The sequence below is a fragment of the Schistocerca americana genome, chromosome X, assembly GCF_021461395.2.
Source record: "Schistocerca americana isolate TAMUIC-IGC-003095 chromosome X, iqSchAmer2.1, whole genome shotgun sequence".
Classification (NCBI taxonomy): Eukaryota; Metazoa; Arthropoda; class Insecta; order Orthoptera; family Acrididae; genus Schistocerca; species Schistocerca americana.
The window spans coordinates 849,287,005-849,300,270 of record NC_060130.1 but is presented as its reverse complement, the minus strand read 5'-3'; the positions used below and the strand labels follow the sequence as shown (position 1 = coordinate 849,300,270).

Below are 13,266 nucleotides of genomic sequence, written 5' to 3'. Positions count from 1 at the left end.
GATGCTGTTGCTGGTATTACACTTATTGCTGGTGTTTGCTCTTCCACAACTACTGCGCTATTCTGTGAGCTGCTTGCATTTGGGCTGTTTGTGTTAACAGAATCTCACATGGAATGTTCTAGCTTCACTGACACTAACACACACTTCTTGTCCTTGAGAGGTATGACTCCTGTATTATCACACTGCATGTTTGAGATTTTATTTACTACATCTAAAATTTTTGTTTCTATAACGTTTCCGCCCCCCTCCCCCCCCCCCCCCACCCCCCCAGAACGATGGACCTTGCCATTGGTGGGGAGGCTTGCGTGCCTCAGCGATACAGATAGCCATACCGTAGGTGCAACCACAACGGAGGGGTATCTGTTGAGAGGCCAGACAAACGTGTGGTTCCTGAAGAGGGGCAGCAGCCTTTTCAGTAGTTGTAGGGGCAACAATCTGGATGATTGACTGATCTGGCCTTGTAACACTAACCAAAACGGCCTTGCTGTGCTGGTACTGTGAACGGCTGAAAGCAAGGGGAAACTACAGCCGTAATTTTTCCTGAGGGCATGCAGCTACTGTATGGTTAAGTGATGATGGCATCCTCTTGGGTAAAATATTCCAGAGGTAAAATAATCCCCCATTCGAATCTCCGGGTGGGGACTACTCAGGAGGACGTCGTTATCAGGAGAAGGAAAACTGGCATTCTACGGATCGGAGCATGGAATGTCAGATCCCTTAATCGAGCAGGTAGGTTAGAAAATTTAAAAAGGGAAATGGATAGGTTAAAGTTAGATATAGTAGGGATTAGTGAAGTTCGCTGGCAGGAGGTACAAGACTTTTGGTCAGGCGAATACAGGGTTATAAATACAAAATCAAATAGGGGTAATGCAGGAGTCGGTTTAATAATGAATAGAAAAATAGGAGCGCGGATAAGCTACTACAAACAGCATAGTGAACGCATTATTGTGGCCAAGATAGACACGAAGCCCATGCCTACTACAGTAGTACAAGTTTATATGCCAACTAGCTCTGCACATGACGAAGAAATTGAAGAAATGTATGATGAATTGAAAGAAATTATTCAGATAGTGAAGGGAGACGAAAATTTAATAGTCATGGGTGACTGGAATTTGGTAGTAGGAAAAGGGAGAGAAGCAAACGTAGTAGGTGAATATGGACTGGGACTAAGAAATGAAAGAGGAAGCCGCCTGGTAGAATTTTGCACAGAGCATAACTTAATCATAGCTAACACTTGGTTCAAGAATCATAAAAGAAGGTTGTATACATGGAAGAAGCCTGAAGATACTGACAGGTTTCAGATAGATTATATAATGGTAAGACAGAGATTTAGGAACCAGGTTTTAAATTGTAAGACATTTCCAGGGGCAGATGTGGACTCTGACCACAATCTATTGGTTATGAACTGCAGATTAAAACTGAAGAAACTCCAAAAAGGTGGCAATTTAAGGAGATGGGACTTGTATAAACTGAAAGAACCAGATGTTGTACAGCATAAGGGAACAATTGACAGGAATTGGGGAGAGAAGTACAGTAGAAGAAGAATGGGTAGCTTTGAGAGATGAAGTAGTGAAGGCAGCAGAGGATCTAGTAGGTAAAAAGATGAGGGTTAGTAGAAATCCTTGGGTAACAGAAGAAATATTGAATTTAATTGATGAAAGGAGAAAATATAAAAATGCAGTAAATGAAGTAGGCAAAAAGGAATACAAACTCCTGAAAAATGAGGTTGACAGGAAGTGCAAAATGGCTAAGCAGGGATGGCTAGAGGACAAATGTAAGGATTTAGAGGCTTATCTCACTAGGGGTAAGATAGATACTGCCTACAGGAAAGTTAAAGAGACCTTTGGAGAAAAGAGGACCACTTGTATGAATATCAAGACCTCAGATGGAAACCCAGTTCTAAGCAAAGAAGAGAAAGCAGAAAGGTGGAAGGAGTATATAGAGGGTCTATATAAGGGCAATGTACTTGAGGACAATATTATGGAAATGGAAGAGGATGTAGATGAAGATGAAATGGGAGATACGATACTGCGTGAAGAGTTTGACAGAGCACTGAAAGACCTGAGTCGAAATAAGGCCCCAGGGGTAGACAACATTCCATTAGAACTACTAACGGCCTTGGGAGAGCCAGTCCTGACAAAACTCTACCACCTGGTGAGCAAGATGTATGAGACAGGCGAAATACCCTCAGACTTCAAGAAGAATATAATAATTCCAATCCCAAAGAAATCAGCTGCTGACAGATGTGAAAATTACTGAACAATCAGCTTAATAAGTCACGGCTGCAAAATACTAACGGGAATTCTTTACAGACGAATGGAAAAACTGGTAGAAGCCGACCTCGGGGAAGATCAGTTTGGATTCCGTAGGAATATTGGAACACGTGAGGCAATACTGACCCTACAACTTATCTTAGAAGCTAGATTAAGGAAAGGCAAACCTACGTTTCTAGCATTTGTAGACTTAGAGAAAGCTTTTGACAATGTTAACTGGAATACTCTCTTTCAAATTCTGAAGGTGGCAGGGGTAAAATACAGGGAGCGAAAGGCTATTTACAATTTGTACAGAAACCAGATGGCAGTTATAAGAGTCGAGGGACATGAAAGGGAAGCAGCGATTGGGAAGGGAGTGAGACAGGGTTGTAGCCTCTCCCCGATGTTATTCAATCTGTATATTGAGCAAGCAGTAAAGGAAACAAAAGAAAAATTCGGAGTAGGTATTAAAATCCATGGAGAAGAAATGAAAACTTTGAGGTTCACCGATGACATTGTAATTCTGTCAGAGACAGCAAAGGACTTGGAAGAGCAGTTGAATGGAATGGATAGTGTCTTGAAAGGAGGATATAAGATGAACATCAACAAAAGCAAAACGAGGATAATGGAATGTAGTCAAATTAAGTCAGGTGATGCTGAGGGAATTAGATTAGGAAATGAGACACTTAAAGTAGTAAAGGAGTTTTGCTATTTGGGGAGCAAAATAACTGATGATGGTCAAAGTAGAGAGGTAATAAAATGTAGACTGGCAATGGCAAGGAAAGTGTTTCTGAAGAAGAGAAATTTGTTAACATCGAGTATAAATTTAAGTGTCAGGAAGTCATTTCTGAAAGTATGTGTTTGGAGCATAGCCATGTATGGAAGTGAAACATGGACGCTAACTAGTTTGGACAAGAAGAGAATAGAAGCTTTAGAAGTGTGGTGCTACACAAGAATGCTGAAGATCAGATGGGTAGATCACATAACTAATGAGGAGGTACTGAATAGGATTGGGGAGAAGAGAAGTTTGTGGCACAACTTGACTAGAAGAAGGGATCGGTTGGTAGGACATGTTTTGAGGCATCAAGGGATCACCAATTTAGTATTGGAGGGCAGCGTGGAGGGTAAAAATTGTAGAGGGAGACCAAGAGAACAATACACTAAACAGATTCGGAAGGATGTAGGTTGCAGTAGGTACTGGGAGATGAAGAAGCTCGCACAGAATAGAGTAGCATGGAGAGCTGCATCAAACCAGTGTCAGGACTGAAGACCACAACAACAACAACAACGTTTTTCCAAAGTCTATGTAGATGAAAACTGTGTGTTGTGTGGAATCTTTTCCCAAAATTGCTTATGTTCACAAATATAACATTTTCAAACTGCCTGCAAATATTTTGCATCTCTGTATTTGCACTTCCAATTTCTTTGTTTACACAGGACCATTTTCTCAAGTCATACCGATGTGGCACTGAAAAAACAGAGCACATAAAGATCTTCTACAGGAAGAATGACAGTACGCAGTGGCTTCTGATTAGGGTATCCATTTGACACTCCAGTTGACCTGACAATAGTCTTGCCTTGTTTACAATGATTCTCTAAATCTGCATTGCAAGCCATCCTTGATGAGTCTGTCCTCACAACTAAGCTCTTCATTTCATAGCTTATGTAGTGCAACATTAATATCAGCTATGAAATTAATTTTACTTACTTATTTGGAGGGGGACTGTGGCACCTTGGAAGGTATCAGAATACTAAAACCACTTCTGGAGCTACAGGTGGAAGTGGCTTTGCACATAAATGCCAGTGGCAACAGTATGAGGGGAGAAGGTCTGGCCCACATGAGAGAGAAGATTTTAAGGGATATATAGTGCCACAAGTGATGGTGGTCTTAGATTTACTTTTGGGCAAGTATTTTAAGGAAATGAAGAACTTGGCTATAAGAATGGATTTGACCAGTAATAGCATGCAATAGGAGGTAAATAATCATTGTACATAAGGTGGCACTTTTAGAAGCTTGTATGTGACTTTTAGGGGTCTACTTTGTGACTGTGGCAGTAGATCAGTGCTCCATCTGTCATTATGTAGGCTATTGTGAATGGATATTCTATAACAACTTGGCTGAGAAAGGTGAGGCTAGAGACATTTTTGATGCAGAGGGATTTACAAAATTTTGCATGTGGTAAGGAGTTTAATTTGGATTCCATGTCTGTAATGATTCTGAGGTTAACTGCCTTGATTATAGATGCGAGACTAGAAGTGTTTGGTTTTTGGGAGGGGGAGTTCAGAGGAGTGAAGCTGATAGTGGGACCAAGGATGATATATAGAGTTTTGTTGTTAGTTTATATGGAAGCTGATGTTTCAGAATTTGTAAATGACCAAGTCCACCCAATGTTTGAGTTGGTGAGAGCAAGGTTTCAGATGTACTACTTTACTTCTGATGCAAGGGTTTTAGGATGTAAGACTAATGTTTCTGGGCAAAAAGTAATTATTTCTCAGAGGTGAGATTGCTTTTGGAAGGGAATGATGGTAGCTCAGTGCGCAGATTTTGTGTAGCCAAGTTTTGACTGCTGCCAGTTCAGATGTGATGTGATTTTAGGGGCATTGTCTTATCTGTGACGTATAGAAGATTTCTTTGGTACTATGAGATGGAGGAAAGGTTACATGATGGAAGTGTTGATAGCTGATATACATTTTTACCCATTGGTGGTGCAGGCTTATCAAGATGGTTTGAAGACTTGGGTGAGAGGAAACAGTTTTCTGCTGAAATTTTTGAGGGTGGTTCAGCTTCAGCAGCTGATTCTGTAGGTCTCCTCATTACTAACACCTATGTTTGTCAGTATGGTGTCTGATGATTCTATAGGCAGTGTTGTATCTGAGATTCCTGAGTAGAGGAAGAATGGAAAGTTGTTGCAAGATTTGAGGATTTTATTGATGAGATAGGAGTAAAGATGTAAGTCAGATTGAAGAGGTGGTGGGGTGGATAGAGAAAGCTCCATGTATTTAAGAGGAGATAGTGATTTATGTATTATAATGATTGTTTAGAACTCTCTCATGGATTGGTGTTTGACACCACAGAGCTGCAATTTTAGTGTCAAAGGCTGTGAACTGAGCAGTGGGCCTCTATTTGTGGTGAGGTGCTTGGATAGAATAAATGTGAACATTGAGCAGCAGGCCTTTTGATAAAGATATCTGCAATGTACAAAAGTACAGTGAGTTCCTCACTTTTGTCCATTCTCTGAGCAACATAGAGTGATAATAGCAGTGACTTGTTTACATGCCTTTCTCCAGTGGCTGATCCAACATGTTTGACTATTTAATTACCTTGTAAGTCATGTTTTCAATAAGCATTCAATATTTTGAGATTAAAAACCAAGCTACCTTTGTACTGAGCCACAGTAAATATGACAAAGTTACAAGTTTTTAGTCAGGCAAGATGTAGCCTCTTCAATAGATGTGTGATACATTTTGAACCTCCCTGTACAGGAAAAGCATTTACTGTGCACCATAGTGTTCAGCCAGAAGGTAGGCAGTAGGTTTTCATCTCTAGCATTGTTACTGAGCAGACATAGAGCCAAAAATAAACAACTTTCAATTACATGAAGTTGACAATACTGTTAAATTAGTACACTATGTCAAAAGTATGTCATACCGGACAATGACAACTAGCAAAGAGTTTTTATGTATAAGTAGTGTTTGTTCTTTCAGACATGTCCTAAATAACAGACACCAATTTGATCCTGCAGCCACTATGAATCAAGACACAAAGGAATTAAGGACGTTAGCTGCCGTTGGATATCAATTTATATCAATGCAGCAAGTTGAAAATTTGTGCCAAACCAAGGTTCAAATCTGGGTCTCCTGCTTACTACACAATTTCACAGACCATTACACCATCCAGACACAGTGGTCACCACACTCACTTGGACTACCCTAGCACACCTCCTGCCAGACCCAAATTCTCAACTTATGCCACACACTACTGAATGTAGTGCCCCTGCTCATTAGCCTATTACTCACAGCATTTCACCAATTCCAGCCGGAGTTCAAGCTTGGTGCACACCTGCACTCAAGGGATCATTGGCCATCATTGCATTAATCATATATATGTGGTGTCTGTTCTTTCAGATGTGTTCATAGCACTTGTCTTTAGTTGCTGTTATGTAAATAGTGTTCTTATGTTTTATCCAAGTTACTATCTTTCCACTATTTGGTCAGCATAAGATTCCTGAATTGTCCCATTTACTGACACACACACACACACACACACACACACACACACACACACACACACACACACACAAACTTAGGGCATGTCAGAAATACTTTCACAAACTTTGAGGGCAGATTCTTTGCACAAAAATGCAGAAAGCATCCATATAATAATATAAACATATGTGCAAAACTTCCTCATTTTTGAGTTATTGATAAAAGAATGTTTGACAAACTTCTCAAGTTGAAAACTCATAACAAATATTCAAAATGATCTCCACATGCTTGTGAGCATGCATGGACTGCCACACCATTCCAAATTCCCCCACATGTTGTTGAATGGTTTTTCAGGCTTCTAAGACAGTTTGATGTAGCATCTTTGCATTAAAAAGTATACTGCATAAACCAGTTAATTTTGGTTGCACCATAGATAATATTGCAAAGATTTGCTGGTTTTGGGAACATACAGATTATACAACCATCATGGTATGTACCATTGAGTGTATTGTGGAGGATGTGATTGAAATGTGCAAGAACCACAACATGTATAAACCACATACTTCTTACTTGCAGGGGCTTATGCTAAAACAAGTCTGGAGCAATGTTCTCAAAAAAATCCTTGTAGGCACCACCTGTAATATATGCTGGTAAAACTTATGGACCTATCAGAAAATTATATGCAATTCCAGCCTACACATAAATCTTCAGCTGCTGCAATTTCTTAGCTTGAATTTTACAATTTCATGAGCAGTTCCTGCATCTATATCATCTTCAACATGTGCATGCATCATTCACCTGCCAACCACCAACCTTGAGAAAGTTTATGACAATAGTTTATTGTACAAATTGCCAATCTGTTGCTTGTATTGTAAGTCTTGTTTTCAGGGGTGAGAATGTTTGAAAGAATTGGAATACCAAATTTTAATATTAATATTTGAGGATGGATGTGCAGTACACTGAGAGCACATATGACATTAATGTGTCAAGTGCTTATGTTTGAAGAGTCTTAAACAGCTGCAGAATGCATTATTGCCAATCAGGCAAGCAAATGAACTTTAATACAGTGTTTGTGATATTGTGGATACTATCTCAGCAACACGACTATATACAGAAACAAAGGCTGTGTATGATAATTCAGTTGTTTTCCATCTAGAAATGCATACTTATACAGACATGCAGCCATGTGTCCATTACTGTTCATGCAACAGTTGTTAAAAGTTGTACATACCCAGGGTAGATAGAACTTTAACAGTAGGACCACTCCCAGCTAATATGCTGCTGCTAGCCAGCACCATCTGACATCACCAGGGAGACAGCAATGCTGTGAGCATTCGTTCTTTGTTATGCTAAGCAGAGATCATGATATTTTTTCCACAGTGTATTTTTCATACTGATAATAAACAATTTTACCTTTTAGCTCTGCTAGATTTTAAAACAGCTACTGTTCTACTTATTAGTCAATCTAGAAGAGTTGTACAATATCAGGGTTAAAAACAGAATTCTGCTGCACAAAGTAGCAGAACATTGCACACCTGGCTTTAATGGCTCTCAGAGGTATGTGTGTTTACCATGTATAATAATTATCAGTTCAGTGTGAACTCCAAATTAAACATAGTCCCATTTCACATCAGTTATTTTACACAATTTAATTAGTAATGGGGATGCTACTTTAAATGATATTTTCAAAAATATTCTCAGATTCTACAAGTGTAGTCAGCCATTCAGGTAATGGAGATGTGAGATCCACTTCAGAAAATCACAGTATTTTCAGCCATGATCCTTGATCTCATTTGTAGTGGGATGAAAAATTTTGACCTCCTAGTGAGATACTTGAATGTACTGAATGCCACATCTTCACTGAGACATGTTGAACAATTGAACAGAATGTTTAGAAGCAAGTGGTCTTTGCTTCGGTTTTGGCATTAATGTAACATGAATTACCAATTAAATTGGCACCTAGTTTTGATGTGTAACTGACTAGAAAGACAGGTTTTCTGATCTCCATTGGCTTCTTCCAAAGCATACAATTATTTGAAGAGACAAAATTATCCTTTGTTCTGCCATTCAAAGCTCCAAATATAGATGAGGTAGCTTAATTAGAGCTGAAGTAACACTGTTGGAAACCTTCAAAGAGGTAGCCTTTTTGTCAATAAAATGAAAACTGATAGTTGAATAAATTACATCTGCTAATATGACACTGCAGCTGATGGTGGCCCACAGCTTATTTGCAACATGCAAGCAACCAGTATACAATGACTAGTGAGCTCTTGGAAAGAATAATAAAACATCCGGAAGGAGGTCAGCAACATGTTGTAAATATTGCTTGTGACATGAGATCCAAAAATTTTAAAGTATGCAAGCAGCTTTGGTTATCCACAAATGAAATGTATTCCACCAACCATACAGATCATGACAGGACAATATGGATATTCTGTAATGTGCTCATTTTTGAAATTGTAAAGAAATCACTGATTACATGAAGGACTCTTTTTTTTTCCAGACATCATGAGTGTAATAAAGACATTAATACAAGGGTGGTCTTTCAGTTGTATTTCATATTTCAGATGTGTGCCTGAGTATTACTAGACATGCTTGACAGAGTGTGAGAATAATCAAACAATGGAATCTCCGGGTAGGAATATCAACAATGTAGGAAAAGGTAGTTTGCTACTTACCATAAAGAAGACACATTAAGTTGTAGACAGGCACAATTAAAGATACTTACATTAAGCTTTTGACCACAGCCATCATCAACAAAAGAAAAAGTCACACCATTCACACACGTAAGCATTGACGAAAAATTTTTGACATACAGTCACTTTACTATAGCATACCATTTCTTCCATCCTAATAACTGTTTGTGTTGCAACACAGCAATATTAATACCATATTGCAGAACAACCACTCTCTATCCATTAATACTAGTATTTTCATGCATTTTGGGAAAGTGACAAGTGCAGTGTGAAAAACGAACTGGAAAGTAAGCTAGGAGCAAGATCATGCTACTATTTACACAGTCTAATTTCAGTTCTTTAACCTCTTTGGTTTCCATTCACAAAAATAATTCAGAGTTGGTTTGCAACTAATTTGCTGCAAAATTTTATCCTACTGAAACTGTTATAATGACACCTCATTAACATTAAAGCATTGTAACAAGTTGTAATTGGAGGTGGTGGAGATGATCACATTTTCATTCAATAAATTCCACTCATCCCTAACAATTTTTCCTTCTACTTTCCACATGGACAGTTTGTTGTCAAGGACTATCTTGAGACCATCAGCTGCTTCTAATCAAACTAGCTCTATATGGTTCTTTCCCCTGCCAGTGTGAAAATACTGCAGTTGTCTTTATCCAAAGCATTGAAATACCAAACATTGTTTGAATTTTATAATAAATTCAAAACTGCCTGATGAAGATGCAGTCCGTATTTTGCTTGAAGCAAAATATGTTTGTCTGTATGACAATTGTACAAATACAAATTTTTAATGTATGAAACTGTAGGTACTCCTAGTAGTCAAATATTTCTGGAAGCAAATGAAAAATTCTGAATTTTAAACAGGAATTCAAGGTTGTGTGAAAGTTTTGTTTTGTTTTGTCATTTTCATGTCAGAGTTTATCTGAAATTCTTTTTGCTCTTGAAAGGAGTAGTTTGCTGAACTATGGTACAGAAAGCTTCTCAAATATAATACTATCTAATACATTAAATTAAATGTAAAATTAGATAAAGTTGATTTAGTTTGTTCACCCAGTTGATATGTCAGTCCAAAATCACAGATAAAGTGTTTGGAGCAATATTATATTTCCTTCCCATCCTACTAAGACCTAGTCTATACTGTCAAATTTTCATACTTCAAAAATACACATAGCCTGAAATCTTGCATACATGTAGTGCTCATGAAATAAGTCCATTCTAATCTTATATCTGCCTATTGTACATGTTACTGGTTTATATATAGAATTGTTTAATGACACACTACTTCAGATTAAACACTGAATTTGCAGCAGGACAGAATGTGTCTGTCATATTATGTTATTTTCCTAATGATATTAATACATAATGATGATGAAAGTTCCTTTAACATCCTCAAATCACAAATTAGAACTTAATGCTTTATATAACTGTAAAATTAGTTTGCCCTACTACCTTAATGTCAATGCAACTAAAGTATATAATAGACGCAACACTTACATAAACCTTGTATTATAGTAGTATTACTGATCTAATATGGAGAAATATTGCACACGTTTTTTTCTATGAGTAGCATCTGTCAGCCTGTAGGAAATTTATGAAATAACCAAAAACTTGTTTATGCATCTGTGATTGGCAAGAGTGCAATTAAACAACAGCAACCTAAAGTAGCTTTTAAACTATTTTTAAATATTCACTGGACTCATTATTGAATTACTTTCAAATACTGACTGTAAAACAGATAGAGACAAATCTGGATAGAAAAAGATGTAAACTTATATCAGTCCCAAAAACTAACATGTACCTGTTAGAAAATGCAACACAATAATGCAGAAGAAATAAAAGAGAAGCAGAAGGATGAAGAGTAGTTGGAGGGGAAATGTATATTCAGAGCTGTAAGTACCAGATTGAAAGTTACATAACTTAATTAAAATTATTATGATTGTTGCAGAAAACTAATGGCTTTTATATGGGACAGCTCACGCTTAGAATTTGAAGCAGCCCAAGACTGTGAACTTGTGACTGCTGGAGAGCTCTTTGGTCGATCTGGATATGGAATTGGACTTAAGAAAGGCTCACCCTGGGCTGACTCAGTCACTCTTGCCATTTTAGACTTTCATGAAAGTAAGTAAACATTGTTTAGAAAAGAAGCATGCAGTTTGACAATGGGCAACTTTTAATTACTTGTGAAACCTATTTCAGTGACCAGTGAAACCTATTTGTTTTAATTAAATGTCAGAAACCTACTTACCACATTCCAGACTATGGAATTAACAATTGGCAAGCTGTTCCATTCCACATAACTTTGAAAGATGCTAAGTATCCATCAGCAGTAATAAAAACCATCAAAAGGCTCAGGATGCATCCATTCATTCATTTATTCATTGTGTTCCATTGACTCCAACAAGAAAAATAACCTTCATGGATGTGGACTGAGTTAAGATATGCATTAACAAAAGACAAGGAAATTATAGAAACTTAATACACACACTGTATAAAAACGAACTCCCATTATAGGCCTTCTGGTTAATGATATTAACGCTTACACCATCCAAATTTAAACATGTAAATGGGAAAGAGCACTTGTTTCTGCCACTGTCTGGCTACTGTGTAAAGTAAATATGGTTTTCAGTAAGGGATTAACACATGTTTTTGCATGCTAAGCCCACTGTGCAACAAAAGTGGTGTATTGTCAGAAGAGAGTACATGTTCTAGGTTCCCTGTAGTCCCAGCTCTGCTGTGGTATGGATAACTGGTGCATCACAGTGTACAAATGAAATGCATGGCAACCGTAAATGTACTGCAGAATTGAGATACATGGGGCAGTATGATTCTTTTGGGGAAAAAATCTAAATTGCATACTGATTAACCATGAAATTCTGGTGGTATAAATAGCAAATGCAATATCACATCCGGCCACAGTGAAATGGTGTCAACAGTTTGACCAAGGCCACACAGATGTGGATGAAGCTGATCAGGAAGGAAAGCCATAAACATCAACCATAAAGGACAATGTCCAGGCAACTGAAAAAGAACATCTGAGGGGAGGGGGGAGTGATTTTCTAATGATGAAGATATAACATGGAGGCTTGTAATGGCTCCATGACCCATGGAGTGGATTTCTATCATTGAGAAGCTGAACAACTGGTAGAATGCTCCAACCATTGTTTACAGAGACTATGTTGAAAAATAGTCAAGTATCTGTGTCACTTTGAAGTGTAGCGCAGCATTCAAACAAAAGCTACTTCACCTGCCATAATAATGTGTAATGAACTTTTTAGCATCCTCTCATGCTAATGTGGCACAGTTAGAACACTTATCTCACTATAATTCCACCTGTAGATGTCAAAGCTTTACATATTATTGTATTCACCTGCTTTATGCGATAGCTTGACTTGGCTGTCTGCAGTTGTGCTTCAATTGTGGGAACACAGAGGTCACAATGAAAGTTGGGCAACACAGCATTAACTTTCACTATATTTTAACATAATTTCCATCACACATATAAGGATGTGCCAGGAGGAATAGTCAATAATCAGGGATATGACAAAAATGCTCATCTGAAGCAAAAAACTTCAAGTGTACATACACCCTATTCCAAATGGTCTCCAAGATAGAACATGTTTAATGTACATTTCCGTTTGGGCTAATGGCACACATCCATGTCTTGCTCACCCAACCTCTTTTACATTTCATTCAAGCCCAACATACCTCATTGCTTTCAACCTCTTTGAAGTTGACAACAGGGTACTTGAACATTTGATGTGAACTCTTCAACAGCAGTAATGTGATATGTGCAATAATTCTTAGAGGTAAATGTGTTAAAAATATATATTTTTGATGCTTTGTAAACTGTATTTGTAATGCTTACTAATTGTTATGCATGTGTACATGTATGAACCAGACAATGTGTTGATTACTGCTCACCACATACCAGAGATGCTGAGTTGCAGATAGGTACAACAAAAAGAATGCCAAACAAGTAAGCTTTTGGCCAAAAAGGCGTTTATTGGAATTAGACAACATATACATACACATACGTGCTCATGCAAACACAACTCACACACATATGAGTAACCAAAATGTACAACACACAACAGAGTAATGCTACAATC

General features: G+C 37.8%; 1 protein-coding gene across 1 annotated transcript in view; it reads left to right on the top strand.

Annotated features, from left to right (window-relative positions):
- The window catches only part of LOC124555549 (glutamate [NMDA] receptor subunit 1), a 517,145-nt gene that overhangs the window by 479,179 nt on the left and 24,700 nt on the right, over window positions 1–13,266 (top strand). The window contains exon 16 of the mRNA XM_047129505.1: window positions 11,103–11,275. Within this exon, the coding sequence (XP_046985461.1) occupies window positions 11,103–11,275 (173 nt within the window). The remainder of the gene's footprint in view (window positions 1–11,102; window positions 11,276–13,266) is intronic.